At 37.1% G+C, this 27,809-nt stretch overlaps 4 protein-coding genes across 6 annotated transcripts; 2 read left to right on the forward strand and 2 right to left on the reverse strand.

Moving 5' to 3' along the window:
- Positions 1-516: 516 nt before the first annotated feature.
- On the reverse strand, positions 517-9,044 carry LOC127799316 (O-fucosyltransferase 16-like). The gene is made up of 10 exons (XM_052333236.1): positions 8,762-9,044; positions 8,617-8,664; positions 8,409-8,499; positions 8,189-8,265; positions 6,478-6,566; positions 6,119-6,302; positions 4,279-4,460; positions 3,586-3,688; positions 1,755-2,086; positions 517-1,613 (listed from the first exon to the last, which is right to left on the reverse strand). Exons 1-10 carry the CDS (start codon positions 8,927-8,929, stop codon positions 1,163-1,165), a joined length of 1,725 nt encoding a protein of 574 aa, XP_052189196.1. The 5' UTR covers positions 8,930-9,044; the 3' UTR covers positions 517-1,162.
- A 1,638-nt stretch (positions 9,045-10,682) lies between these two features.
- Positions 10,683-19,232, forward strand: LOC127800629 (putative E3 ubiquitin-protein ligase LIN-1). 2 transcript variants are annotated; one of them, XM_052335346.1, is made up of 17 exons: positions 10,684-10,964; positions 11,290-12,210; positions 12,362-12,419; positions 12,537-12,947; positions 13,062-13,147; positions 13,320-14,597; positions 15,249-15,393; positions 15,498-15,755; positions 15,865-16,174; positions 16,262-16,386; positions 16,473-16,592; positions 16,862-16,993; positions 17,592-17,714; positions 17,791-17,901; positions 18,041-18,184; positions 18,300-18,551; positions 18,991-19,232. In XM_052335346.1, coding segments are annotated over exons 1-17 (4,494 nt in total). In that variant the 5' UTR covers positions 10,684-10,962; the 3' UTR covers positions 19,009-19,232. The 2 variants fall into 2 exon arrangements, with proteins under 2 accessions (XP_052191307.1, XP_052191306.1); XM_052335347.1 differs by lacking the exon at positions 16,862-16,993 and having other exon boundaries at positions 10,683-10,964.
- A 101-nt stretch (positions 19,233-19,333) lies between these two features.
- LOC127800630 (increased DNA methylation 3-like) lies at positions 19,334-21,974 on the reverse strand. 2 transcript variants are annotated; one of them, XM_052335349.1, is made up of 3 exons: positions 21,837-21,974; positions 20,603-20,993; positions 19,334-19,758 (listed from the first exon to the last, which is right to left on the reverse strand). In XM_052335349.1, the coding sequence occupies exons 2-3, from the start codon at positions 20,910-20,912 to the stop codon at positions 19,520-19,522; spliced, it is 549 nt and encodes a 182-aa protein (XP_052191309.1). In that variant the 5' UTR covers positions 20,913-20,993; positions 21,837-21,974; the 3' UTR covers positions 19,334-19,519. The 2 variants fall into 2 exon arrangements, with proteins under 2 accessions (XP_052191309.1, XP_052191308.1); XM_052335348.1 differs by having other exon boundaries at positions 19,334-19,761.
- A 444-nt stretch (positions 21,975-22,418) lies between these two features.
- LOC127800806 (uncharacterized) lies at positions 22,419-27,565 on the forward strand. Its single transcript, XM_052335634.1, has 5 exons — positions 22,419-22,663; positions 23,730-24,072; positions 25,491-25,759; positions 25,936-26,132; positions 26,952-27,565. The coding sequence occupies exons 1-5, from the start codon at positions 22,471-22,473 to the stop codon at positions 27,384-27,386; spliced, it is 1,437 nt and encodes a 478-aa protein (XP_052191594.1). The 5' UTR covers positions 22,419-22,470; the 3' UTR covers positions 27,387-27,565.
- Positions 27,566-27,809: the final 244 nt, after the last annotated feature.

Genomic DNA, 27,809 nt, shown 5'->3' on the forward strand with positions numbered 1-27,809 from the left:
AATTCTACATTTTTAACCATATAGGTATATAACAAAATCTTACGTAGATCATTATACCACTTAATCATGCTTCAACCAAATTTATTTGGCCTTATAATCCATCTATTTTTATTATAAATCTTCTTTAATTTCATCCACTTATATTATAGGTACAGATATTTCCATTCCCCTTGTATATCCAAATTATTTGAATTTAGCACTAGTCTTTTCAATTTTAATAGATATAATTTTTTCTCAATATATTTTTTATTCTTTTTTGTAAAGTGATAATATATTTTCTGTTTGCTAAAAGTTTCGATATCTTTTTCTATATGGCCACAAATTTACATTGACATTGTTATCTCATTGGAGTTCCTATTTTACCTAATTGAGAATAAATTGAACAACATTTCTTATAACATAGTACAATCGCATAGAAAACTAGATGCCCTTCTCCACATCTATCCTAATCTAATAATATAAAAAGTAAGCCCAAACCCGCAGGAAATATGAGTTTTAAGTAGAGACGCCCGAGAATGAAACATCATAAATTCTAAGCTCCGAAGGTTGCTGGTGGTCTCTTTATGAAAGGTAGCGAAGATATACATATGACATGGTCCGAGAATATACCTACAGGCAAAGACGGAATCAATCTACAACAGCCATTGAACAAAACTAAACAAGTAGTGCCGCAAGCAGAGAAAGGTCTCTGCCATCCGCAGGCAAACCTCAAGATAAGAGGAGAAACCAGAACGGATTGCTTTCAACTCCATTGCTAACTATACCCTGCTGTCCAGAAAATTGCTCAAAACATGTTATCTTCAGCCCTCAACTACTAGGGAAGTGAAACTAATCAGACCCTTGTCCCTACTGTTCTTTCAGTTGGGAGATCTCTTAACTTCAAAAAGGATTTGAAAAGGCTTGTAAAATTTGACAACACCCCCTCCTTCCAATCCAATATATCGGCTGATAAACCTAAATGAGCTTTTGGCTAGCTTGCTGAAATATTAGGCATCAGGCCGTGTTTTGCTGTAGCTCAGCTAGAAAGGAAGGACGACTTCGCAGCACAGAACATTTCTGCTATAACTTGCAAGTTGTTGAGAGGAAGGCAAGAGGGGTAAAGAAATTTTGAATTAATGGATATATACAACAAAAACTGCCTGAAAAAGGCTAAGGCACGTCCTCAATCTGAGAGGAATTCTTCTAACTCAGGCTCCTCCGATGTGAAAGCTTCATAGTCCAAACCTGTTCTATTAAAGAAACCTTTACCTAGAGGGGCATCTTGATCCCCTTCATCATCAGGGTCAACCCATTCTGGCTCATCGTCATCATCATTTTGATCATCGACAACTTCGCCAACATCATTTCTTGTTGCACCAATATTTTTACCAAGCTTTCTCGGGCCTGATTCTATCTTCTCCTTGGCCTCTGGATCTTCACAGATGCAACAAGCTGGGTTCTCATGAAATTCACCCCTTCCTGGCCTCACCTCCTTTGGTTCTCCCATGAACCCTCTCTGAAAAGTACGGACACCAGATTCAAACACCTCCCATGTCATGTTAGCTCTGCTTAAGAACAACCGATACAGTTTTTTAGCATTTGGACGAATGGTTGGCTTGTGTCCAAAATATCTCCTGTAAGCATGAGCAAAATTCAAAAGTTTGTCAGCTTTTAAGAATTCCTTACCAAGCACATCAAAGAAGGGGAAAGGGGAAGGGGGAGGGGGAAGATAAAAAGATGGAAAAAAAAAAAACATAAACATAAATAAAGCACACCTTCGCCCTGCTAAAATTTTTGCCATATTACCATTGTTGTTGGTGACAAATACATCACTTTCATCACAAACAATAAAATCCAGGGCAGCCATGCGAGAAGAGAACCCAAAAAATGGTTCTAGTTCTTCCTTGCTGGCTAGGGTGTCTTTTGAATAAAAGTTTGGGAAGAGAGCTTTCAGGGGGGCCAGTGTCTCTTCCCCTCCATATACTTCCCCAGATGCCACATAAATGTGAACATCCTTGCTATATCCCAGCGCTCTCAGCATCAGGCCAACCTCTTCAGGAGTAAGTGGGCATCTCCCTTGCCTCCTCCCCTTATCTGGGTTGCTGTTCTGCAAATAAATACAAAAGGAAGTGCCAAGCATGTTATATGTGCATTGTAGCACAGACTGAAAAAATAACAATAACAGTTGCACCACGCTGTAATAAATACAAAAGTTAGTGCCAAGTATGCTATATGTGCATTGTAGCACAGACTGAAAAAACAACAATAACAGTTGCACCACATAAGAGTTGAGTCCCTCTATTAAGCAGAGCTGAAACTTAATAAACTGATCCAAGCGACCTTATCTAAACATTTCCAAGGTGGTGCAAATTTCTGAAAGGCATTTGGCATGTGCTCTCGCACTTTAAGCAACTGAATTGATGAAAGTGCCTTCATCTGATTTTATTCCTTCTCCATCAGTCCATCACAACTCTCAATCAATCTATATGAAGTATGGTGTGAAATGATGAGAATCCAGTTAGTCATGTTATGGTCCAGAACATGATTCTTTACTTACTGATACATTATATTTAGTATTCTTTGAGGCTACTGGTCATGCCCCGACAATTTTGATGCCCATAACACAGATAAGGGGTGAAGGCCTGGAGGTTTTCTGGAAGTCTCTATTTCCGTGTAGGTTGTTCTAAAGTTGTCCTGGATTGCTCTAGAAGATTCTAGGGGTTCTGGAGTGTTCTAGTGCCTCCCAGGTTGTAGATTAGATTATTCTATTTTAAATACATTTGAGCAGTTGTGTTGCATTGTGAAGATGGTTCTAGAATTAGATTGCACTCATAGATTTAGAACAACCCGTACCATCATTGTGAGGTAGGGAGTTTATATATTGGTGAGTCTTCTTTTATGTCATGCATCCCAGAGAGCTTCTCTCACTATGAATGTGTGCTTCTCTATAGCATAATTGCCTCCCACCCTCAGGCACCTCACGTTGGAGTGCACACGGGTTAGGCTGACGTAGCACCATCAAGGGAGGGTGTGGCTGCTAATTGCTGGTCATGCAGTCAGGTCCAAGGCTCTGACATTCTGCAAGTATTCTGTGACCAGTAAAGTAGTCCCGAAAATATTTTGTTTCCATTTCCGCAAGTATTCCCCAGAAACATTATGTGACCAGTAAAGTAGTCCTGAAAATATTTTTGTTTCCATTTCAGCAAGTATTCCCAGAAACTGCCTCAAAACATAGTCCACTAGGAAGACATTGATTATAAGGGAAAAGGCAAACTTATTGTTTAAATATCAAAATCATAGGCATAAAATGTAATGATTTAGAGCAAAACTAGGGTTATCATAATTCCATTCCCCACTATCCATTTTTCAGGTCCCAATAAAAAAAGAGTATCGATGCATATTCATGTATTACATGTTATCTTTGATTCAAGTCTTCTCAAATCTATTGTGTACTCTAGTATTTTGCAATAACTTAAATAAATTAATAAGAAATCTAACAAATACAATGGAAGCAAGCAGGCAATAGCCATTTCCAAGAAAATTAAAATTCCTCAAACATTGAAGTTCCCTATATACATAACACAAATACGCCATTTTGAACCTTACATGTAGGGTTTTCCACCTTCTTCGTATTGCACCTAATTCTTTCCTTTCCTTGTCTCCTCCACCATAATAGCATCCTGAGAATGCAAGCATATCGGGTTCAAACCTGTAAGAAGGGGCACTTTGTTGGGTTACTCTGAACCTTGTAGTTTATATAATAGTAAAAGAAAAAAGAGCAGTTTATAGGGTTCAAATTTGACCATGGAGTTCGTCAATTCAATGAGTAGAAATTCCTACTCCCACTCCAAGCATGGCAGCTATAGAAAATATCTAACAGGTATGCCATAAAAAGCCAGAACTGGTAATAAAAAATTTGACGAGCAGTTTTTGTATGTGCATACATAGATCTCACATGTTTTACCAACCACCAAACATCTTACCCGCTAATGGACAATAGATCTCAAGTGTAGAAAATCCTAATTTATTGATGTTGACTTCTTAAAATGTGAAATTATACATAACAGTTTCACCTATGCAGTTAATAGACAGAAGATAAGCAGAAATATGAATCTACCATAGAGCAAGGTACATCGTAAGGTTTTGTATTCTCTGAGAATTGCACCATTATGAAGTCATAAAGAAAATAAAGCACTAGTGAATCATATTAGCAAACAGAAACTCAAGTGGCCCAGAAAGATCATATCTGAGAGAGAGTAAGAAAGGATAGGGAAAGACAGAGCAGGTTCATTACATTACCTTAGGTGCAGGGCAATATAATGTTTTGTTCTCATTCTCATCCGGTGGACCAATTTTTCACCCATTTCAATTATTGAATCAGTGAACTTTAATGCATGATAGTTAACCCTGCATCTAAGCTTTTGTAAATCTGTGTCCAACCTATTTGAAAGTCTGTAATCGAACTTGTTGAGCTGAACAGCCTTCACAAGAATGAAACAATTAAATATTAGTTCTACAATATGGTAAATCATTAAAGGACAAATATAAAGGATAAATGCAAATAATAAAACCTTGTCCCAACTCCAAGGGTTTGTTACACGGTTTCTTATCAAATGTTCATCACAATTGGATAAGTTTTCCAATGTGCCATCAACCTACTATGATGCTGCCACTATCTAGGACACAGGTAGGTAAGAGAGCACTAGCCTAACTGCATCCAATCCAATTTGTTAAACACAATTGTAGACTCGTAGGGTTAATTGGACAATTGGGAGTCACTCCAAATATTTAATAGTTGAGATAAGCTCAGTGCAGTTGAGCTCAATTATGGAATTATGGTACATACTACATCATCCCAGAAATCAGACCACTGTTAAATGCAGTCAATACAGACTGCATGATCAACTTCATTTTTTTAATTCAAATAAATGAAGAAATTTGTAAAAAAAAGGGTTAAAGGGGCAAAACCCATCTATGAATCACCTTAATTCTAAAGTTCTTTATTCATCTAGAAAGAGATAAGTAGAGAAGGACAGAGAACTGGCAGGTGGTTCTTTATGATAACCGATCCAGTAGATCAGTTCGACCTCCAGTAGACCAGTAGTATGATAATGATGCATTACTGACCATATCTGCAGATCAATATAAACCATGTTGCTGTAATGGCATGATTTCCAAAGAAAAAAAAAAACGGAGATAGCAGGATTTTTTCTTCATTTTCTCTTTCTTGCAAAATATTATATATTCTAATAACAAAAGGCTAATATACAAAGAGTTCAAGTTTTATATTCAAGATGACTTGAAAGAAAGCAAGAAAAAAGGCTATCTTTAGCATGCTTGCATTGTCATCTGTGGATGTATCATTTGCTAGGCAGGCACCTTCCCCTTTGTTCTAAGTGGTAGTTCAAAATTAGTGGTATATGGGACCAATAAATACTATGCTCAAGCCAAGAAAAAAGCAGAAGCAAAAGAGAAAAGCCAGTTTAGAAGGGGATTTTTTTTTCTTTTTTTTATAGGGTGGGGGGTGGCACAGAAAAGAAAACTTGACTGATAAATATATGCCATTTCACTAGTATAATAGACAAGATAGGAGAACATATAAAACCAACAACAAAAACTCATATTGCCAATGTAAGTCAAATAGGATCTAGCGTAGCTCATACAAGGCCCCGTTAGAAAAATACCAAGATTTCCATATTCCCATTTATATTCAAGGATTTATTTTCTTGATTTGTATTTCTATATATCCTTTCTATTCCTTTACCTTATCTTGACTGTACCATTGTAAATCTTTCCTATTTTCAGTAGTAGCTAGATTAGGAAACTGCCTAATGTAGATTTACCAACTGTATATAATCTTGTAACCCTACAATGAGGAGTAAGGTTGGTTTTTTCCAGGCTACCTTTGACAGGCCCAATTAAGCTGAATAGTGATTTACAAAATCTACATGAATTCAATAATCAGTAACTTGTTAACAATAGCATATCACATCATCAAATATCCCAATCACAACGGATAATATTGAACACTTTGAACTTACAAAAAAAATATATATATATATATATATTGAACACTTTGAAACATGCATTTTGTATTTGTAACTTAATGAAATAAATAAATTGGTAAGATAAAACTTACATGCTTCTTTAAAAGATTAGGTAAAACGCGGGTTTGATAGCATCTAGCACTACACTTCCGTGGAACACGCATGGTGTAAGGAGTCCAAACCTTCCCACCCTTTCTAGGGAGTTCTTTTATAATTTTAACATCTTTTGATAGACTTGATATGAACCATTCAACATTGAATATATCTGAAAAGTTACTGCAGAAGACAAAAAAAAATTGTGTTTGTTATATGACATTCTTACACTTATTTTTATTTGTTCCTTTTGTAATTACATTTCATAAAAATTGTATGTTGTTTCCATGATAAAATGTACATAAGAATCAATCCACTTTCAAAGTGCTGGAAAAGTATATGCTAGTTCATGACTAACCTTGCATCCTTCCAGAAAGACTTCTGATCCAACTTTGGGACAACAAGTGTAGCATTCAAAATGCGGGCAGCAACTACACCATCTGTGATCTGCCAAAAGGTGGGTATCATAGGCATGTGGCACAATCAATTAGCAGTTATAAGTATTTGAAAATCTCAGACACAAGAAGCAATGCAATAAAGACACAGTATTACAATTAGCTTTCTACCTGGACAATCTCCCATTCTCACCATCAGCTAATAAGAGTGAAAATGCAGATACACCACTAGAATGTGTGTGCATGCATGTGCATGGCAAGCTCAAGAAGTTCCAGGTGGCACAACAATTTGCCTTTAGGAGGTACATGATTCTCCAAATGATAACTCTTGAAGATCAATCATTTTTCCAAGTGTCATTAGTGAACCATGTGAGGTGATTCAAAAACAAACACTCCTCCCTTCCAAGAGTCTTCTTGGAAGGGGCTAAAACCATCATGAGAATGCATGTGATGTTTTATCCTTAGTCGGGACCATATCAATCTACTCAATAATTCGGCTGTCTGAAATCTCTTTGATTGCTCACCTCATTTGAAATCATCTCCTCAACGACATCTCTATTTTCCTAGGTAAGAATAATCTCTAATGCCTTGATGTTGTATCTCTCTGCTCTAGATTGTCAAGGGCTTGCAGGTTGGAGGTAGAAAGCATAGGTTTTCCCATAGTGTTTGGCACCCCTATCCTCCTCGAGCTTGACAGTATGAAGGAATCCATGCCATGGTCAATCATTGAGCAAAAGTATACTAAAACAGAAATATTACACTTTTTTTGTAAAATTCTATTGTCACTGGAAAGCAACCCATAATTCCTTTGCAACCACTAGAGGCAGCAATAGACTCATATTGGAACAGAAAACTGCTGCATAGATTGCAAGCCTGGGTAAGGCAGTGCCAATTTAAGGAAGGCTGCATTATTGACCTATACATTTAATATCTCAACCACTCTTAACATCTCACCCTAGGACGGATAGTACCCCCTCCCTCCCTCTCCCTCCAGGTTGTGTCTGTCATCACTTTCCAAATAAGCTTAGCTCTGACCCCTATGGCATTACCATCTCTACTCCCATTACTATGTCTGTGTGAGAAAAAGGAAAACCCAGTCAACCATATTCATTGGAAGCACTGCAAAAGGATAAACAAAAGTATTGCAGTGATACTTTTTGTGTAAGATGCAACATGAAATTATATGAAGAGCATTCAACCATAAAAAGCCTAAGATCCAAACCACCATTCAAAGATTCTAAAAACAACCATGAAAAGACGCTTCCTTTACACTATTCCAACAACAAAAAGATGATTGTCATTCTAACTGTTAAAGCAATGGGATTACCCTGGAATAATTTTTCTAGATTGGAAAACCTTAATTTCCATTTTTACATGTGGTATAGACTTCCAGGCACAAGGAAAGACATGTTTAAAGATAGAGGATCTCAAACAGTCTGAGAATAAATTCCCAGACCAAGACCGCTTTTGTGTAAATTAAAGAAAATGAATAGTAATCCCAATTACAGTGTAAATATAACCTTTAATTTACCTTTCCAAGATGAATAAGCATTCTTCAACCAATTAATGAACAAAGATGACACTAAATCTCCCTTCAGCAAAACTAATTAAAGACTAGATAGATTATGGCATTCTTGGCCAGCCAATCTAAATGGGACATCTCCAGATATTTACCCCAGTTCTCTGTTGGTTCAGACCTCCGCTCGTTGCAATTAGCAAGTACCTATTGGGTTGTGTGATGTCTTTGGATTCTGCAATTTGCACAACAAAAGTGAAATCAACCGCAACATTTTACGAAATCAACAAAGAAATTACAACTGGAAATATTTTGAATAACGCATTAATACAATGGCAACAAAAAAGAAGCAGATACAGATAATAAATAATTACGCACCAGGAAACTTTTTGTTTGCATCACTGCATCCGTGGTAGAATTTGGAAAGTCTTGATCTCCAAAGATCACGATCAAATCTTCCCCCACGGTTCTGCAACAACTCAATAGGGCGAAAATAAGTAAAGAAAACGCAGATCCAATAAAGACCTCGGAAGAACTCACCAACAATGAATGAGAGAGAAATTAGAAAAAGACACAAAACCCTAACCGGAACGCGGAAAACTGGAACTCCGGCGTTGTCGACGTTATTGCTTAACTGAAGAAACCACAAATTAAGTGAACGTATAATTAAAACAACATTTACGAGTTTGCAGCAAAATTATACCAGTCTAACGCATGAGATAGAGAAGTACCACGACACGGCTAAGGCGGTTGTGAAAATGGTCATCCTCAGTCGGAGAAGGAGCGAGAAGAGAGAACAGAGTGAATAAGAGGAGAAGAGAACCGGAGATGGCGGAGATGGCGGGGACTAGGCGACGGAGGCGGCTGTAGTTGTGGTGGCGCCGCCGTTGGAAAGCCATGAGGCCCACGCAGAGGATCCTGGTGGCGATGGAACTGAGCGGCACTCTCCGTGTGTGCTGTGCTTTCTTGCTATAAACAGCGGAGAGAGAGAGAGACAGATCAGATTTGATTTTCACCGTGAGAGCCTTTGCGGTAACGACAACGATTCCTTGGTTATATTCTCACCGCTAAAATTAAAATTAATTAAAAAAAGGACAAGAAAATTTATTATCTTTTTCCTAAAAAAAGAAAAAGAAAGGGTTAGGTGACCAATGTAATGATTTTTGTTCAAATATATATTTTAATTAATGATTTGTATATTTTTTATTTATATATTTAATTTTTTTATTATTTTAATTAAAATTATATAATTTTGAACCAATTATATTTTTATAATTAAATTACTTTTAAATTACATACTTGAATTATACAATTTCAAGTTAATTAGACACCTCCATAAATTTGTTGAAAATAATAAATTAAGTATAATTAAAAAACAAAAAAATATATAATTAACTCAAAATACATAATTTATGAAGCTAATTAAAATAATAAAAAAATTGAGTGTTTAAAATAAATAAAAAAACGTATATAAAATATTCATTTTGCCAATAATCCTTTGAACATAATCAAAAGTGTTTTTTTTATTATTATTATTATTGGATGTTCAATTTCAGCTCCCTATTATCAAGAAAATTAATTTATCACCTTAACTCTATTAGGATACACAATATCAATAAATCTATTATCATAAATGTGTAACTTAGACTCTACAATGCCAGATCTACCCTTCTGATTCTTTTGCTTTTTTTATTTTTTTAAAAATATATACTACTTTGCCTCTTTCCCCTCCTCCTCTATATTAATATTATTGATATTAATATTATTATCTTTCTCCTCATCTTAACCACTCCCTTTTTTTTTTAAATCGAACTGGTTTGATTTGAATTCTAAATCCTAACCCTGTCCCATGGTGTTACATATATAAATATACAAAATTCTGAATAGTAATCTAATTTGACTTTTGTTTGCCTATTAATATTACAATTAAGATGTTAACTCAATCCCTTATTTTCTTAAGACACCCAAAATATTAGAAAAAAAAAAACACTACATATGTTATGATATTAAGGCAACAAATATTCCAAATTGATTGAGGGGGGAATACTACTTTGGGTGTTCCTTATGCCTCACTGCAATTCAACCCAACTTTCATAAGTAAAGAATCATTTGAATAACCCTTAATATCATCGTCCCTCCTGCCTTCCTTCTGGCGCAACGTAACAATATCTCTACTTACACAATGAAACATAAGGAAAGAAGAGTTGCCATTGGGCCCAAAGTAGTAGAAAGAAGAGTTGGGCTGGACAACACCCGCGCCATTCCCGCCAAAAGGAAGCAGTTGGACGATCCAAACTCAGTCAAACTATATGTTACGATAGAAGTAATTTTGTAACCATTTAAAGCTGGAAGCTTAGTGGCAGTAAGGTTTAAAAATGTCACATTTTGAGATTGAAATAAGAGAATCAATAACACTATTATTAACATAGAATATAAAATTAACTAATGGCAGAATGCGTTGAATCGTTTTGCAAATTCAGAGCATTATATGTCAATCAGATGCTATTCAAATCCGTAACTTCGGCCAACCGCGCAACGCCCTAACGTCATCTATCAATCAATTGTATTCAACTCCATATTGTAGATGTAAGTATTTATACATATAAAATCACACTGCAATATTATAAAATCGGTCCACTGTTTGCTTCGTTAATCTGATCGATTACAAACCAACAGCCAAAGCCGGCTGCTGTTTCCATCTAAATGCCGGCTCTCTTTCTCTCTCTGAAATTGCAGACGAAAAGTGATGTGAAGTGTTAACAAAGGAGGATTCTCGAAATCGCGAGATTGATAGTGTCTATGACTCTATGTTTCTTTGTCCTTCGCGGAACAAGAACCTGTGACTAGGTCAAGTACAGAGTAGAGTTCTTCAAAAATATTTTCTCGGGGACGTTGAGGTGAAGATGAATGCTCTCTTCTTCTCTCTCGACTGATGTATGTACTTTATCTGTTTCTTCTCTCAACAGTTGGTTTTACTTTTACATTTATTTGCGAGTATTTTTTGTTTCTTTTCATGTCACTCGAACTCGAACCGTTATGCATGGTATGGTCCTTTGCTAATTAACTTTCTCTGAATTCAGAAAGATGATACTGATCCACTAGTTGTGCTTCATTTACTTACTTTTCATGTTTGAACTGTATAATTCAATTTCCATAACTGAAACAAAGAGCTACGGACCGACATAATACCAGAAATTTTTGTCTAGTTTAAATCCCCATGTCAAAGCTAAGCATTCTGAAACAAGGCTGGAAACTCTAGGTTTGCAATGGAGCAGAAGGACATAGTTAGATTATTGACGACCAGAATCGGAAGTTTCATCCAAGATCGGTTAATTGATAGGGAACAAAGAACTCAACAAAAAGAACAATGTGCGGAGAGATTGGCAGCTGAAGATGGAAGCTCTGACAAGGTCACAGAAGTCCGATACTCTGATCAAGCAGTATTGGCAAATCTGGACTGGGGGATTGAGGCCCTTGAAGAAGCAATCAACACATCCAATACGGAAACCAAGCTTGCACGACTGGATTATGCCGAGAAGATGCTGCAAGTATGTGCAATGTTGAATGCAAGCCAGGAAACGGCTGGAGTTCCCAACTTCTATCTTTCTGCTTGGGCTCATCTCAATCTTTCATATCTGTGGAAATTGCGGAACAATCTCCAGAATGCAGTTCTTCATGTCCTCGAGATGTTTACAGTTGATCCTTTTTTCTCCCGAATTGATTTTGCTCCTGAGCTATGGAAAATTCTGTTTCTTCCACACATGACTTCAATTGTTGGGTGGTATGCAGAGGAGAGACACAGGCTTCTCATGGATGTGATTCCTGATTCTTCTGATTTGTCCTTCACTATGGATTTCGATCAGTACTTCAATGAATCTTTGATATTTTCTATGCGGCCAGATCAGGCAGAGAAAGTGAAGAAACTGGAGCAGCTTTATGGCCAATCGCTGGATGAGAATACAAGGCTTTTCGCAAAATATTTTAAGGACTGCCTGAACATGGATTCTACCACGAAGAGGAAGGTTATTCCAATGGTGCCAATTGTAGAGCCACCTATGACTCCTTTGCGTGAGGTGAACTGGTCAATTCCTGATTATGTAAAATTCGGTCCCATCCTTCCTAAAAGTGCTGGGTTTTCTCCAATTCTCAGATCTAGAGAAAATGCCAGAGAAGCTTCCAGGTCTCTTTTGCTTCGTCCCTTATCTTCTGAAAATAACAAATAGAGTAATTCGTTAAATTGGTTGTTTTGCTTTGTTCCTTGAGTGATTTCAGTTTATATTGGTTGAGCATTCTGAAATATGTCTGATCTTTCTTCATTTGAATCCAATCAGATTGAATATAGCCTCCTCCCCGGAGAAACTGGAAGAGTCTCCTACATGGGATCTGCAAGTATGATTAATAAATCTGTAGAAACTCCATTTCTGTTATTATATTGCTGTTGGATGTCTTTGAGTTTTTTCCTGCACACCCTTCTTGCTTACTTAGAATTCCATTCTCGTTCGTTAGGAGGGCATTCCTGAGGAAGATGAAGATGAAATTGAAGATGAAGATGTTCCTGACAATGAACCTGATGCACATGCACACAGAGATTCCCAAAATGAAGCTCCTAAACTATTATCTCTTAGAAGCTTTAGATTGAACAACTATGAGGAACATGTGCCAAACTTGCAGGCAAGAAAAATGAATGATCAAATGCATTCTCCTAAAATAGCATCCCCTATGGATACCCCTAAAACTTCTTCCTCAAAGCTTTCATCTCCAAAACCAGACATGCATTGCAAAAGGGAATCCAGTTCTGAGTTGAGCCTGCTCCCCAGCTATGTTGTTGACCACACTATTTCATCTTCTCTGCCTGTGTCTCCAAGTCTGTGCAACAATTCCAGTGGTAGCTCAGTTGATTTGGATGGGGAAATAACGGTATAGTTCAAACCTAAATTTACTTATGCAGTATAACTTGTTGAAACTGTTCAATTTGATAATTAAACTTGAATTTTGGGGCTTTCAATTGAAAAAGGAGCTTGAAAAATTCAGGAACTGCATAAAAGGAGCAGAAAAAATGTTGGTCATGCACGGAACAGGAGTTACGGATATATGAAAAGCCAAGTCTTAGCAATCAGGTAAGTGTGATTTTGTTGAATTCCATTATACCCTTCCTTGGACTTGTAACACGAATGGTCAACTAATAATTACCTAACAAAGTTCTCATATGGTAACTGCTGTCATTTTACCAATTAGCTAGAAAATTTCTTTTAGGGTGACCATTTTAACCAAGTTTTTTGGTTATTGCAGCTCTCTCAATGAAAGCGATGAAGGAAATCAGAGTTCCATTTCCCTGCCATTGTCTGAGAAGTTGACTCCTCTGATAAGACCACCAAAAGACTTTGTCTGCCCCATCACCAGCCAGATTTTCTGTGACCCAGTTACTCTTGAAACAGGCCAGACATACGAAAGAAAAGCAATTCAAGAATGGATGAAAAGAGGAAATACGACATGCCCCATCACCCGGCAGCCTATCTGTGCAAATACTCTGCCAAAAACAAACTATGTTTTAAAGAGGTTAATCACCTCCTGGAAAGAACAAGATCCTGACCTTGCCCAGGAACATTCATATGCTGAAACACCAAGAAGTTCCCTTAGCACACCCTCTTCAAAAGAATTTCTCTCAGAATCTCCATGTAGGGTATTTGGTCCTTCCAATCATAGGAGCAGGAATGAAAACATTAACAATAGGACTAGCAGATTCGTGCGAACTTCAGTGTCAACATCACCAACCAGTGTTATATCTCAAGCTGCACTTGAAACAATAATCAATGGGTTAAAACCGTACATTACTTGTCTCTGTACTTCAGAAGACTTGCAAGAATGTGAAGCAGCTGTGTTAAAGATTGCCAAGGTATGGAAGGACTCAAAAGCTGATCCGGGTCTTCATTCTTATTTATCTAAACCAACAATAGTAAATGGGTTTATGGAGTTACTGACAGCTTCCATGGACAGAGATGTTCTTAGAACTTCAGTTTATATCCTCTCTGGACTGATATTTTCAGATGATAGGGTTGGTGAAATTCTTACCAGTGTAGATTCGGATTTCGATTGCCTGGCTGCTCTGCTGAAAAATGGTTTAGCTGAGGCTGCTGTCCTTATATACCTGTTGAAGCCAGCCTTCTCTCAGCTTTCAGCTCATGATCTTATACCCTCGTTTGTCCATCTTATTCAGGCCAGAAATGAAGAGCTAGATGATATTCTCTTAGTGATGGAGCCCGAGGATGCTGCTATTGAAATGCTTGAGCAGTTGTTGATGGGCGGGGATGAAAAGAGCAGGTGTCTAAATGCTATTAGTTTTATATCTGCAAACGGGATTCCAGCCCTAATGAAGTGCCTGGATCGGGTTGAAGCAAGGCAACCTATTGTATCCATTTTATTGGGCTGTATTCATGCTGATAGTGGTTGCAAGACCTTGATTGCAAGCAGAATTGAGTTTTCTCCTGTTCTTGAATTATTTTATGCTGGAAGTGATAGTGTTAAAGGCATTTGTATAGATTTCCTCTCCGAATTAGTTCAGTCAAACAGGTAAATTATTTTTCTTGAATGAACTTTGCAAATCCCATTTTATTTCTCTTTTTTTTTGGGTGTAAAAATCCATGTTCAGTTTGACAAGTGAGATACTTCGGCTGAAATTACCCATTGACGTTCCAGCTTGTCACTTCTGTACTCTTTTTCTATTGGTTCAGTTATTTACAACCCCCCCACCCCAATGGCCAGCATGGCCTGCCTGAGGCAAAGTTGGGTAACCTTGTCAATCCCCCCTGACACCATAATTGCTAGCTTCCAATATTCTGATTGCCACCACTGGCTCAATTATTTCTAGTGCTTTTCTTTTATAAAAAAACCGTAAAAAACATTGTCTTTTTTGTATTGGTTCCACCAACCCAGCCATCAATATTGGCTTCTCTAACCAACACTATTCTAGTTCACCCTACTGCTTTCATGGTACTGCACACCACCACTAAGAACATCAAAGACTTATATTAGAAATATTTCTCTAGACATATATCCTTCACAGATATCTTATTGAGACTTTCTTTTTTTTTTTCCGCTTTTTTGTGAATCAAGGTTGCATACATGTGAAAACATGCTTATTCTGTGCTGTATGTTTGCCTCACAATTTCCAAGTATGCTCCCTGAGATACAACATTGAGAAGTTTACTTTGTGGTTATCAGGAGAACATTTTGCAACCAGATTTTGAAGATCATTAAGGATGAAGGAGCATTTAGTACTATGCACACCCTGCTTGTCTATCTACAGATGGCTCCCATGGAGCAGCAACCTGCTGTTGCTACTCTTCTTCTTCAGCTTGATCTCCTGGTTTGTGCTATTTATTCTTGACGGCCAGACCAATTAGATGTGAAAAATTTTTCTATACATCATTACCTCCACCAACCAAAGTTTCTATGGTTTTGGTTTTGCAGGTTGAGCCTCGAAAGATGAGCATGTACAGAGAAGAAGCAATAGAAGCACTAACAGAAGCACTTTGCAAAAAGGACTTTACCAATTCTCAAATTATGGCTCTTGATTCCCTATTATGTCTCTCTGGACATCATAGTCCATCGGGCAAGCCCTGCACTGAAGCATGGCTACTAAAAATTGCAGGATTTGATCAACAATATAATGCTTTGATGAAGACAGATAGATTTAGAACACACGAACTTGAATTAACAGAGCCACCTGTATGGCTTTATGCATCTTTTATATGCTTCCATCAAATTCTTTGAAGTTTATGTTGCACAATCTTCTTTTTTTTGATAAATAATTCAATCTTATAATGTTTATGTTTAGGAAGAGGAAGATAAAGCTGCAAGTTCTTGGGAGAAAAGCGTAGCTTTTGTGCTTTGCAACCATGAAAAGGGTGTTATTTTTAAGGCTTTGGAAGAATGTTTCAAGAGTAATTCCATAGAGGTGGCAAAATCTTGCCTTATTGTTGCTACATGGCTCACACACATGCTTTACAGTCTTCCTGATACCGGTATAAGAGATGTTGCTTGGAAGTCATTGCTTGACCAGTTCATAAATGTGCTGCAATCATCAAAAAACCTAGATGAGAAGATACTTGCTAGCATTTCTTTGAAAAACTTCATTACTGATCCAGGTAAATTACGTAAGAGAGATAAAAAAGGAACTTATCTTTTACCGGACATTTTTTATAATTAGTAAGCCAGACTGTTATTTCTCTAAGGTGCATTAAATCAACTTGGAGCATATGCCACATGTGTGTACAAAACCTTGAGAAAGCTAAAGAAAAGTTCCAAGATGGTCAATGATATACTGAAAGCATTGCTAAACCTGCCTTCTCTCAATGCGGTGAGTTGGTGGCCTTGCATAACACTTAGTTTTGACCAATAAAAATCCAACAAATGAAGATGTACTCCTAATGTTCTGTATTTCAGACAGAGCTGTGGTACTGTGCTGAAGCTGGGGAATTAGATTCAGGCACTAATGGCGAGGTTCTGTCTCTGCTTCATCTAAAGGGCTGTCTGATTAGCGGCCATTCTGATGGAACTATAAAGGTATAGACATATAAAAAGAGTTACATGGATGATGATTCTTTGTTCAATCCAAGCCCCCCGTCCCTTTCCCACACCCACACACACAGAACAATCAACATCCAAACACAAATGCATGAAGAACATCTATTTCTGCTTGATGCCAAACATGCTTGAGTGGAGTCTTCCTTGGCATTAATTTCCTTCATGTATTTGAAACTCTTTCAATGATTTGGAAACCTTGGAGATGCTGACTAATTGCCCAACTGGCCGTCATTTTTACTCAAATTTAGGTGTGGAATGCTGGTAAGAGGGTTCCGCGGTTGATTCAGGAAGTTCGTGAACACACGAAAGCTGTCACATGCCTTTACGCTCCAGCTTCACTTGACAAACTGTATAGTGGTTCCTTAGACAAAACAATTAGGGTAAATCTTCTTACATTTTCAAATATCTTTTTCTTTCATGTCAAATGAAAAAGAAAATTTCTTAAAGGAGATGCAGAACATAGTAAAAAGGAAACAGCAGAAGCCTTCGTTTCTAGTTTTGACTGTGTTCTCTTTTTTCTTTTTCTTTTTTAGTTAATTGGGTCTCACAAGACAGACTGCACAGTAATTAGAAATAGGTTTTTGAAGTTGATGATGGTAATTGGCAAATAAGGCTTGAGATGTTGTTGTAACATACAAATTGATCCTTGTTATTCTTCTTCAGTAATATCAGATATTCAAGTCATTTCTTGTGGTAGTAACTAGTAAGGAAATTGTGTACTTATTAAAGTTTATTCTACCAAAAGTTCTCTCCATTCAAAATCAATCTGCTAAATCTTGAAACTTGGGATTGGAAGCTGCATTCTAGCCTGCTCATGTTTAATTATTTTGGAGGCTCTGACATTATCAAGTCCTTTGAGAATTCTGCCCATGTAATTAATTCTACACATGATAAATAAATACAAGAGAGGAATTGCACAAGCAAGCAAGCAAGCATTGTTTACTTATTATCTTTTCTTTCTTAATGTTTGATCTGCAGGTGTGGGCAATCAAACACGAAGAAATTCACTGCCTTCAGGTTCACGATGTGAAAGAGCCAGTCCATGAGTTGACAGCAAGTACCAACATTGCATGCTTCTCCTCCCAAGGAACGGGAGTTAAAGTAAGCCGCCTAAACTCTTTCAGCACTTGACAAGTGATTTGTGAAGGATTAATTCATAGATGAATTTGTTGTTCAGATCTATAATTGGACTGGTGTTCCAAAGCATATAAACTTCAACAAATCTGTCAAGTGTCTTGCAATGACTGACAGCAAGCTCTACTGTGGTTGCACCGGTTACAGTATCCAGGTTAATATTCTGTACGCTAAACTTCTCTGCATTTGGTATTTTTGACCTTACTCTTAAACAATGGCAGGAAGTCCATAGTAGTTCTAGTGAAAGAATAAGACATTCTCATTTATACTGATTTAGCCCCCAAAAATGGCAGGAAGTCGATCTTTGCAAATACGTGTCTAGTACATTCTATACTGGTACGAGAAAATTATTAGGGAAGCAAACCATACATTCTCTGCATATTCACAGTGGTCTTCTCCTTGCCGGGGGTTCTTCAGTTGATGGCACAGCAGGGAAGGTATTAAAGTGTCATTGCTGCTATCATTTTTGTTTAAAAGAAGAAGAAGAAGAAGAAGCAATTAGGACTGATAATTTATGTTTGTTTCTTCTTGTGACAACTTTGCATACGAAAGGTTTTCTCTCTATCCTCCAAGGCTGTGATAGGCTCGTTCACAACTGGATTTGACATTCACCAGATAGCCGCAAGTAATGACCTCATATTTACATCCACAAAATGTGGGATCACTGAGGTCTGGTTGAAGGAAAGAATCAGCAAATTTTCTTCCATCAAAATGGGCGGTGGAGGAAATGCGAAGATCACATCCTTGACAACAGATGCAGATGGAGACATGCTTTTCGCGGGTTCATCCGAGGGCAAGATACGGGTTAGAGTTCAAATCCAATTAATATTAATCCTTTGCTTGAAACTAAAATTTTTTAGCTGGAAAGAAATAACAACCCATGTTCATGCATTTTCACATGCATATAAGGATATTGATTCTCTTTCCTTTCACAAATCCTTGGGCGTAAATGGTGAAATCTCTCACCTTAACAGACCCCACACACTGCCCTACGCACCCGTACATGGTGGAAGAGAATTCACTTCCATGTAGAATTTTAAAATCTTAGTAATAGGATTCATGGAAGAAAAGAAAGGAAAAGAAAATGTCCTTATGTGCATATAAATAAATGCAGCTCTTTCCCGTTGAGAAATTTTAGATTTTTTTTTCAGAATATGAACTAAATAAGGCATGAGATTCTTTATCAAAATTCTATACATCTATCACTGGAAGAAACTAACATCCTCTTTATTATTGGTTTTAGGCATGGAGTTTGGACTGAGTGAGACTCGTATCGTGAAGATGAGTATGATATACCCTTCTAAGTATTCCCATGTACAAATGTTTTCTCTGTTCGTTTTTTGATCTAGCCTGACTAGTCCAATAATTTGTTGATACACGTCACTCGCGTGCCTTCATTTTTACTGATCTGTATTAACATTTTAACACCCCAAAATTAAATAATTGCTTAATCTTCATTCCCCATTAACATGAAAAAGGCCGGGTTTTTTCTTTTCAATTTGTCGTTATTGTAAAACCACAGTGCCTCACTTAGCTCAAACTTCTTTTTAATTTATATGGATAGAGGCAGGAGGAGAAGGATAGAGAGAGAGAGAATTCGACACTGTTCTGCACCTTATGCTAAAACAAAAATGGGTTTACATACACAAACCAACCAGTCTAGCCTCCGGGGTCCTATGCTCCATTCTATGTACGGGCAGCCTAACAGGTCCCATGTTAGATTCAGTCCTTCGGAGCTACTAAAGATTAACCGTGAAAGCAGACATGGCATGTTATTTGTATTTCATGACAACAGCTTCAAGAATGCCATCCGATCTGAAGCTGGGTGAAAAAAGCCTTGGATCAACTGGTCCCGGCAGCCTGAAAGAAAGTGTGAAGGGCCCCGGGGGACATTGTTGCTGAAATTTCATTTCATAGACACGAGAATGTCTCGCAACAGTTCTTTCCCCAGTTGATGTCACACCTCGTATATGGACCTTCCCATCGCGTTCAATCTCACAGCTGAACTGACCTGCTAGAATAAATTTTGCAATTTCTAGATCAGCCAAATGTTGTCAATTGCTAGGACAAATGTTCGTGTTCATGTCCATATCAAACAAAGAAAGAAAAATCTAAGCATGAAAGCACCGCAAAGAAGTTCTCTATTGACTCCTAATGCAGAAGCCATAAATTGAGCACTTTTTTTGTTTTTTGATAAGTGCATTTATATTCTAGATCTGAAAAATAACGGCAGCCCTGCTATTTTACCATGGGAATCATCTGAAACCAAGTGTGCTTAATGAAAACTACATTGCTTTATAGTTTTGAAGTAGCAATTATAGAGAACTAATTGACACAAGCCAAGACATATCTCTCTATTATCCTTCTGTAAATACCATCCAGATAATTAGCCGATCATCAAAAAATACTTACATTTGGTTATCAATATAGCTTCCAATTTGGATTCCCAAGAACTCAAAACAGATAAATGAATGCATGTGAGCATGCAGAAGGGTCAAGAGAATTCCTTTTACTGGAATCTCTTAAACATGCAGCTGCACTCCAGGCAAAAACATAGGATAATGTGCTTAAGGTTGGTGAAACCATGCGACATAGCACAAAGTCACACGTAAATATTTCTACAAGCAGATACAAGACACGTAGGATAGTCTTCTGTTTTGGATTCCTTATATTGGACAGAGGGAACATGTATTCTCATACTCGATTTAATAGAACCTTTCTAAGCCAGTTACTGTGTTATCACGTATGCAGTATGAAACAATTTCGGTTTCGAAGCCCAAACAATTTCGGTAAGGAGGATTAAATTGTAGAAACTTAATATTATCTGACACAGAATACAAGGGAGAGAAACACACCAGGATCCTTCCTGACCCCAGGGAGGGCAACTCGGAAAAAATATGCAGATTTGCTCGCGCCAATATCCACAGCTCCAACAGCTGGTCCACTTCCCCCCATTCTAGCTGTTCCAGTCAAGACAATGAAAGCCTTCGGATTGAACAGTTCGGAATTTGGAACTGGTAAAAGGGGCATCATGAAAGGCCCATCCATACTGCCTGTCCAAGGAACCAGCGACACCTCCGAAGAATCAGAGTATTGTGTTCTCTCCAGTTCACCTTGAAACTCCACCAGTAAGTTGCCAGTTCCATCGAAATTATTCCCTTCCATTATCTCGCTGCAACTATGTTATGTAATCTGCTTCACCTTCTCTAGATATCTGGACCAGAATTACTGGAGACTTGCAGTTATCTGTGAAAAAGTTGACTATTTTAACCTTAGAAGTTCATCAATTGTGCTAACAAGATAAGCTGGTCGTGCCTAATAAAAAAATGGGCAAAAAAATCTTGGGCCAATATGTAGGTGATGAGATATAAGATAAGAACCAAAATAAGGAGTGAAGTCAACCCCTGGCAGGTAGGTCTTCAAAATTTGAACAATGTAGAGAAAAGCTTGTAAGTTCTGTTAACTGACATGATCAAATGAAAGTAGTAGTACAAAGAATCAGGCAAGGTGAGAGGAACAACCGCGATTACACACCCTCAGTCCTTGACAACATGCAGCTCCAATTATAAAGCCAGATACACTATACAGTAAGTTGTAAATTGAGGTAGAATAAAAAATCCACAATGCACCAGAAATGAGTCGTCTATATCATTGTCTACATCAACATACAAACAATCAAACGGATTACAGACAGTTGTGCACGTCTTGTATCACCTTCTCATTAAACCGCTCAATTAGTCATATTTTCACCCTCGTGTCAGAAAAAAAAAAAAAAAAAAAAAAATTGTGTGCGTGAAGGATTCAACTGCATAGGGTTCCTAAATCATTCATGACAGGGACAGACTCAGCGACGAGCACGCGAAATTCCTAACTTGTAGTTACGCTCAGCGACCAAGACCAAGAGCAATCCAAGAATCATAGGGAAGATCATCGATAAAGGAAGGTTCAAGAAACTAAGTAGTAAAACCAAAAAAGAAAATTAAGGATAAAAAGGCCATGCCAGAAAATGAATCGAAATGAGGAAGGAAGAACAGCTACAAGTCAACAACGAATTGGAAACCGTAAACTAAAAAGAGTTTTCGGTTCTACCGTCAAATCTGAGCCGTGAATGCCAGTGTTACAGTGCTTCGCTTTCGCTTTGCCCTTTCGGGATGAAGAACGCTTGCTTGAGATGTCCCCTTTTTTTTTTTATCATATTTATCAATTTTCAATTTGCGCAGTAAGATATTGAAAGTGCAATTGAATTGAAGTTAATATAAATTTCTTAATGCGTGTGAATTAGTTGTATTTATACTATCGGTGTTATATGTTGCGAAACTTAATTAAGAGTGTATTTAAATAGTGTTTTTTAATTAATATATAAATTAAAAAAATATTTTTAATTATATTTATTAAATTTATTTAATAATTTTTAAAAAAATTACGATGACTTTTATTTATTTTTTTACCTAAATAAATTTATTTTTTTTACCTAAATAAATTTATCTTGATCTTTAATTTTAAAAAATTTAAATACTTTTCAATCATTTTATATTTTGATTTAAAAAATATTTTAATATTATCTTACTTATTTTAATTAATAAATATTTTAAATATAATATTTTTTTATTTTTATTATCTTATTAAATATGAAATATCAATTAAATAATAACATTAAGAGGTCTTCTCAGAGTCGATCGGTGAATGAAACAAGGAAGACAGCGAGAGAGAGAGAGACAGAGAGATGCATTTGAGCGAGAACGAGGGGATAGAAGGAAAGATCTTCGTGGTGACTGGAGGATTAGGGTTTGTGGGGTCTGCACTGTGCCTGGAGCTTGCAAGAAGGGGCGCTCTCCAGGTTCGAGCTTTTGACATTCGAAAGGCTACTACTTCTGCCGCCCCTGACCTCCATCATAAGGGAGTCCAATTCATCCACGGTTTGTATATCTCATTCGTACAATGATCCAACTTTCTATTATCCTTGCATATTTCCCGTGTTTACTTTACTTGGTTGCTGGATTGCAGTATCCATGCTTACTTGTTCTGCCTTTTGTCTTCCATTTTCCTTTTAATTTATCATTCCTTTTTTTCTTTGGGGAATTTTGTGATTGCATTAATTTAAGATATGTTCGCAGTTGAGAGAGATCCAGTGGCTGCTTCTGTGTTCCAGTAGTTAGTTAGTTCTATGGATTATAAAATGAGTATTTTTTTTTTTTTTTGGATCTTGAAATTTATTATTATAGTCATTATTGTTGTTGTTTTTATTTTTCTAATGAAGCTTTCATTGTTTTCCTTCCTACAAATTTGAACATCACATTTAAATTTAGCCTAATAGTAACATCTGGATTTGGTACAGATGAGCTGATTGGGCTATTTAGCTCTCATGTTCCTTTTTCAGTATTGATGAATTGAAATGTTAGTTTCTGTTGTCTTCTATTTTTCCTTTTTTCTTTCAACTGAATGCAGCACTTGGGATGGGAACTTCAGCCACATTCAATTTATGATTCCCTTTCATAGATTTTTCATTCACAATTTTGTCTGCATAAACTTATTTGCTCCAGAAATTTGTTGGTGTTTGCCCATATGTATCCCACAGTCGCATTAATTGCTTTCTTTGTATCACATGTTATTGATTCAACTTTCAACTTTCCGCTCATAAAAACTGTTGGGACAATTTGTTCTACTTGATGACACTCATGACTGCAATAGGTATCTCGCACTCTATTTGTTTCTCTTCTTCTATCAATCTACTGGAACTGAAGAAATCCTAATGTCATGGTTGTCTCTTGTCTATGCATGTGAGAGCTTCATCTTAGTTGGTTTATACATGCCAAACTTCTTGACATGACCGTTGTTTCCCCCCTCTTCTTTTTCTTGTTTCCCAATTTGGGTTCCTGTGCTTCTTTATCTAGCTCTTACATGAAGAGTCGCCTTTCTTTGTTACTGGATGCCTTGGATAAATGTGTAAGTTGTAATTGCTTACCCAGATTCTTGTACTCATAGGTGATATCACCTGCAAACAAGATGTTCAACGGTCATTGCGTGGGGCTGATTGTGTTTTTCACCTTGCTTCATATGGTATGTCTGGAAAAGAAATGCTCCAATATGGTCGGGTTGATGAAGTAAACATAAATGGAACTTGCCATATCTTGGAAGCTTGTGTTGAGTATGGGATCAAGAGGCTTGTTTATGTGAGCACCTACAATGTTGTGTTTGGAGGGAAGGACATTGTCAATGGCAATGAAACTTTACCTTATCTCCCTCTTGATGATCATGTTGATCCATACAGCCGCTGCAAATCAATTGCTGAACAATTAGTTCTAAAGAGCAATGGGCGTCCTTTCAAGTAAATAATCCTACTGTCCAAAGTTCATAAGACAGCTGTCTTTAATGTCTTGGGTAGTTGGTGTCCTTCAATTTTTACTGTTATCATTGCCATTATTTTGTCTTGGTTTCACCTATTCAAAAAAATTGTTCTTCTACTAGAAACTTGTATGTAATACCTTATGTTTGCAGGGAGGATTATAGATGAAAAGAATTTTTTGTGTTCATGCAAGGCATTTTCTTGCAAACCTAAAAATTGCCATATTGTTTGATGTGTGTCTACTCCCCAATGTCACAGTTATTAAACACTCCATAACATGGTTTTGGACCATTCTGACTGGGAGTAACATGGGATGATGTTGTCATCCTTCAGACAAAGTTAAAAATAATGTAAACAACTCATGATATTAGGAAAGCCTTGAATAAAATTGCGAACTTAAACCTGTAAAAAGAAGTCATAAAATGATTCTGATATGGGTGCACTGCATCAAGAAGTCTCACAAACCCTTCCATTGATTGGAAAAGTCAGTTATCCGACTTTCTTGAAAGTTGTTAGATTTCCCTTCTCTTTCATCGTGCAAATCTTAACAATTTGAATAAAAATTCATATTAGGTCATTGGTTTAGATGAAAAGATCTCATCTTTATTTGTTTTTAACTTTCAAAATTACTTTTTATCTAAAAATAGCATAACAAAGTCCAGCATTGAAGTGATGAAGATATTCCATCTTGTAAGTAGAATTGAATGTGGTAACCTACCTTCGTATTTAGATGTTGGTGCCTGTGTTGCTCCCTTATGAGAGTTAAATGAGAAAATCATTGACAATGAAAAGACTATTTGCCTTCTATATTCACCAAGTTTTGTTTAATGTCATCAGCTGAACCCTTCTATTTTTCAACTTGTACCCCCACCCCCCAACACACACACACACACACACTATACCATCACACCATCACTACCTGTGTACAAGGCCTATACTCTAAATTACGCATTAGGTCTTCCCAGTTTTTAGTAACTTTTTAGGGAAAAAAAGCCTATGCCAATCCGTGCTGCCACTGGTCCAGAGTGCCACTCTCTCTGCAGACTGCCATTGCTCTCATCTTTACTATTTTTGATCGTTACTTCCACTGCCCTTTCCCCCAAGCTTAATGTGCATGGTAATTCTCAGAAGGCCATTGTGCAACCATCCATAGGGTCCATAATATCATTTTCTCTCTGAAGTGGCCATAGGCTCTTAACTTTACTAGTTTCTGTGGCTTCCATGTGCAACATAATTCTTAGAAAGCTGTTACCAACCATGTGCATCCTACTATTATAGCATTTTGCTAAGGTGCACCGTGCATCCTGCACCTTAGCTCTATTCATGAATTTGCTTCTTTATGATCTAAATTCATTCAGTTTGTAAGACTGGATTATGAAGGTTATTTCTATGTTATGTAGAAAGAAGAATGGGACTCTCTACGCCTGTGCAGTTCGTCCAGCTGCTATCTATGGGCCAGGTGAAGAGAGACACCTCCCTCGGATTATAAGTCTTGCAAAGTTGGGTCTGCTGCCATTCAGAGTTGGTGAAGCACGAGTGAAGACAGACTGGGTTTATGTAGATAACCTTGTGCTGGCCTTAATATTGGCCAGCATGGGACTATTGGATGACATCCCCCAGAGAGAAAAGCGGCTAATAGCTGGTGGTCAGGCATACTTCATTTCAGATGGTAACACTTAATCTTTTCCCTTGGCAGTATCTTGATACTTATTTTCTTAAGACCTGTTAAAATTCAAGTTCTTGAGGAACTTGAATGAGAGAAAGCCAATAAGATTGAATATCTGCTCAACTGTTTGATGAGCAATCAGTTGTTACTGGGCTTGGTGACTTCTCTTCCATTTACAGGGTCTCCTGTCAACAGCTTTGAGTTCATCCAACCACTACTCCAGAAGCTAGATTATGACCTTCCACAGGTGTGGTTGGCTGTCCCCCATGCTCTTCTTGTGGGAAAGATATTCTGGGTAGTCTATATGGTCTTATATCCATGGTTGAACAGATGGTGGCTTCCACAACCACTGATCCTGCCAGCTGAAGTGTACAAGGTTCGCTTATAAAATTCCTTGGTTTTGTTTTAATATAATTGCAGTCATTATCCAGATAATTCTGTGTCTGCAGTGCGGAAGACTTAACTAGTCTCCAATAACATAAAATACTTGTATCTTTTTCCATAATCAACAGAAGAGACTTTTGAACTTAAATATATGCCTTGATAACTCATGTGATAGTAGTCTTCTCTAAAACTAACCCATATTAGAACATCAGTTGACATTTGTGAGTTAGGGAGGTCTACGCATCAAGGTTTGTCCTCGTTGTCTATTATGAAAGATCATCTATATCTATGTCCACCATCTTTTTTTATGTGGTTAATTCCTCATATTGCCTCTTCTACTGAGACCCCCTGATCACATAAAGCTTGCTCTGGAAAAGATGCAACAGGACCTATACTATGGAGCCTTGGGGCTTTTTTTTTTTGGTTTTAACTTTTTGTCTTCTATTAGTGAAGTTCCATTTAGTTTAAGCTTTTTAACAGAATGAGGCCCTAGTATCTATCTTCATTTTAAACCTTTTAAAACTGAAGCAGACTATTAATTTCTGTTTTTGAGATTCAGAGAAGTGATTGGCTTGCAAGTTCAAGAATCAGCAACCAGCGACTTTTCTGAATCCATCATACTTGTAAACCTCTTTGTGAAGAATTTACATTATCATGTTTTCACTCTGTTTTAGAGTTTCAGGATACATCCCACCTTAACGCCCACACCTTGGGATGCGCTTTGTGACATTCTCTAACATCTGTTAATAGTTTAATGAAGTTACACCGTACCATGCATGGATCATATGTATGTATTTCTTTCTGTGAACAGGTTGGTGTAACTCATTACTTCTCATTCCTAAAAGCAAAGCAAGAGCTTGGCTATGCCCCTGTGGTGAGTCCTCGGGAGGGCATGGCTGCAACCATCTCATACTGGCAGGAGCGGAAAAGGAGAAGCCTTGATGGGCCTACAATATATGCATGGCTGTTTTGTATAGTTGGGATGGCTTGGCTATTTGCAGCTGCATACTTGCCCGATTTTGGACCTGTCCCGCTGTTGAGAGGTTGCGGTATCTTCTTCTTCCGGTCAATTTCAACAATGAGAATGGTTTTCATTTTATCGACAGCAGCTCATATTGGTGAGGCCATGTACGCATGGCGGCTGGCCAAAAAAGTGGATCCTTCTAATTCAAGAGGCTGGTTCTGGCAGACTCTTGCTCTTGGGATTTTTTCATTGCGTTTTCTGTTGAAGAGAGCCAGAAATTAAGTTGGAGCATCTATCTATATATATAGGCAACGGGCAATTTACTGTTGCACAAAGGAGATAGTAGCCCAATGAAAGCTTGATCTTCTGTTTTGAAATGTTGTCAGTTTAAGTCCCTAGAAGTTACATGAATATCCTTTTGAATTTTGAGTTTATGCAAAATTTAGTTTTCGTTCTTTTTACTGTTTTCAGATTATTTTTAATTTTTAATTTTTTAAAATAATAAAAATATATTTACTTTATCATTTTTAAAAATATATTTTCAAAAACAAGAAAAAAATTTATAAAAAAATTTAAAACAACAAAAATGTTGTTTTGGTTGTTTTTATTCAAAACAATTTTTAAATCCAAAAATAAAAAACACAATTTATTTTTTATGTTTTGATTTTAAAAAAAAAAGAAAAAAAAAAGAAGGAAGAAAAAAAA

This window comes from Diospyros lotus, chromosome 4 (genome assembly GCF_014633365.1).
Source record: "Diospyros lotus cultivar Yz01 chromosome 4, ASM1463336v1, whole genome shotgun sequence".
NCBI lineage: Eukaryota > Viridiplantae > Streptophyta > Magnoliopsida > Ericales > Ebenaceae > Diospyros > Diospyros lotus.

Excerpts from the sequence above, each read along its gene's own strand:
- LOC127799316 (XM_052333236.1), bottom strand. The coding sequence starts at position 8,929 with ATGGCTTTCCAACGGCGGCGCCACCACAACTACAGCCGCCTCCGTCGC. Across the intron at positions 8,266-8,408 it reads TGCAAACAAAAAGTTTCCTG|AATCCAAAGACATCACACAA; the intron begins GTGCGTAATTAT and ends TGCAAATTGCAG. Across the intron at positions 6,303-6,477 it reads TCTTTCTGGAAGGATGCAAG|TAACTTTTCAGATATATTCA; the intron begins GTTAGTCATGAA and ends TGTCTTCTGCAG.
- LOC127800629 (XM_052335346.1), top strand. Across the intron at positions 16,994-17,591 it reads CCTTAGACAAAACAATTAGG|GTGTGGGCAATCAAACACGA; the intron begins GTAAATCTTCTT and ends TTTGATCTGCAG. Across the intron at positions 18,185-18,299 it reads TTGATGGCACAGCAGGGAAG|GTTTTCTCTCTATCCTCCAA; the intron begins GTATTAAAGTGT and ends TGCATACGAAAG.
- LOC127800630 (XM_052335348.1), bottom strand. The coding sequence starts at position 20,912 with ATGGAAGGGAATAATTTCGATGGAACTGGCAACTTACTGGTGGAGTTT. Across the intron at positions 19,762-20,602 it reads TGGGGTCAGGAAGGATCCTG|CAGGTCAGTTCAGCTGTGAG; the intron begins GTGTGTTTCTCT and ends AATTTATTCTAG.
- LOC127800806 (XM_052335634.1), top strand. The coding sequence starts at position 22,471 with ATGCATTTGAGCGAGAACGAGGGGATAGAAGGAAAGATCTTCGTGGTG. Across the intron at positions 22,664-23,729 it reads GGGAGTCCAATTCATCCACG|GTGATATCACCTGCAAACAA; the intron begins GTTTGTATATCT and ends TTGTACTCATAG. Across the intron at positions 26,133-26,951 it reads TGCCAGCTGAAGTGTACAAG|GTTGGTGTAACTCATTACTT; the intron begins GTTCGCTTATAA and ends TTCTGTGAACAG.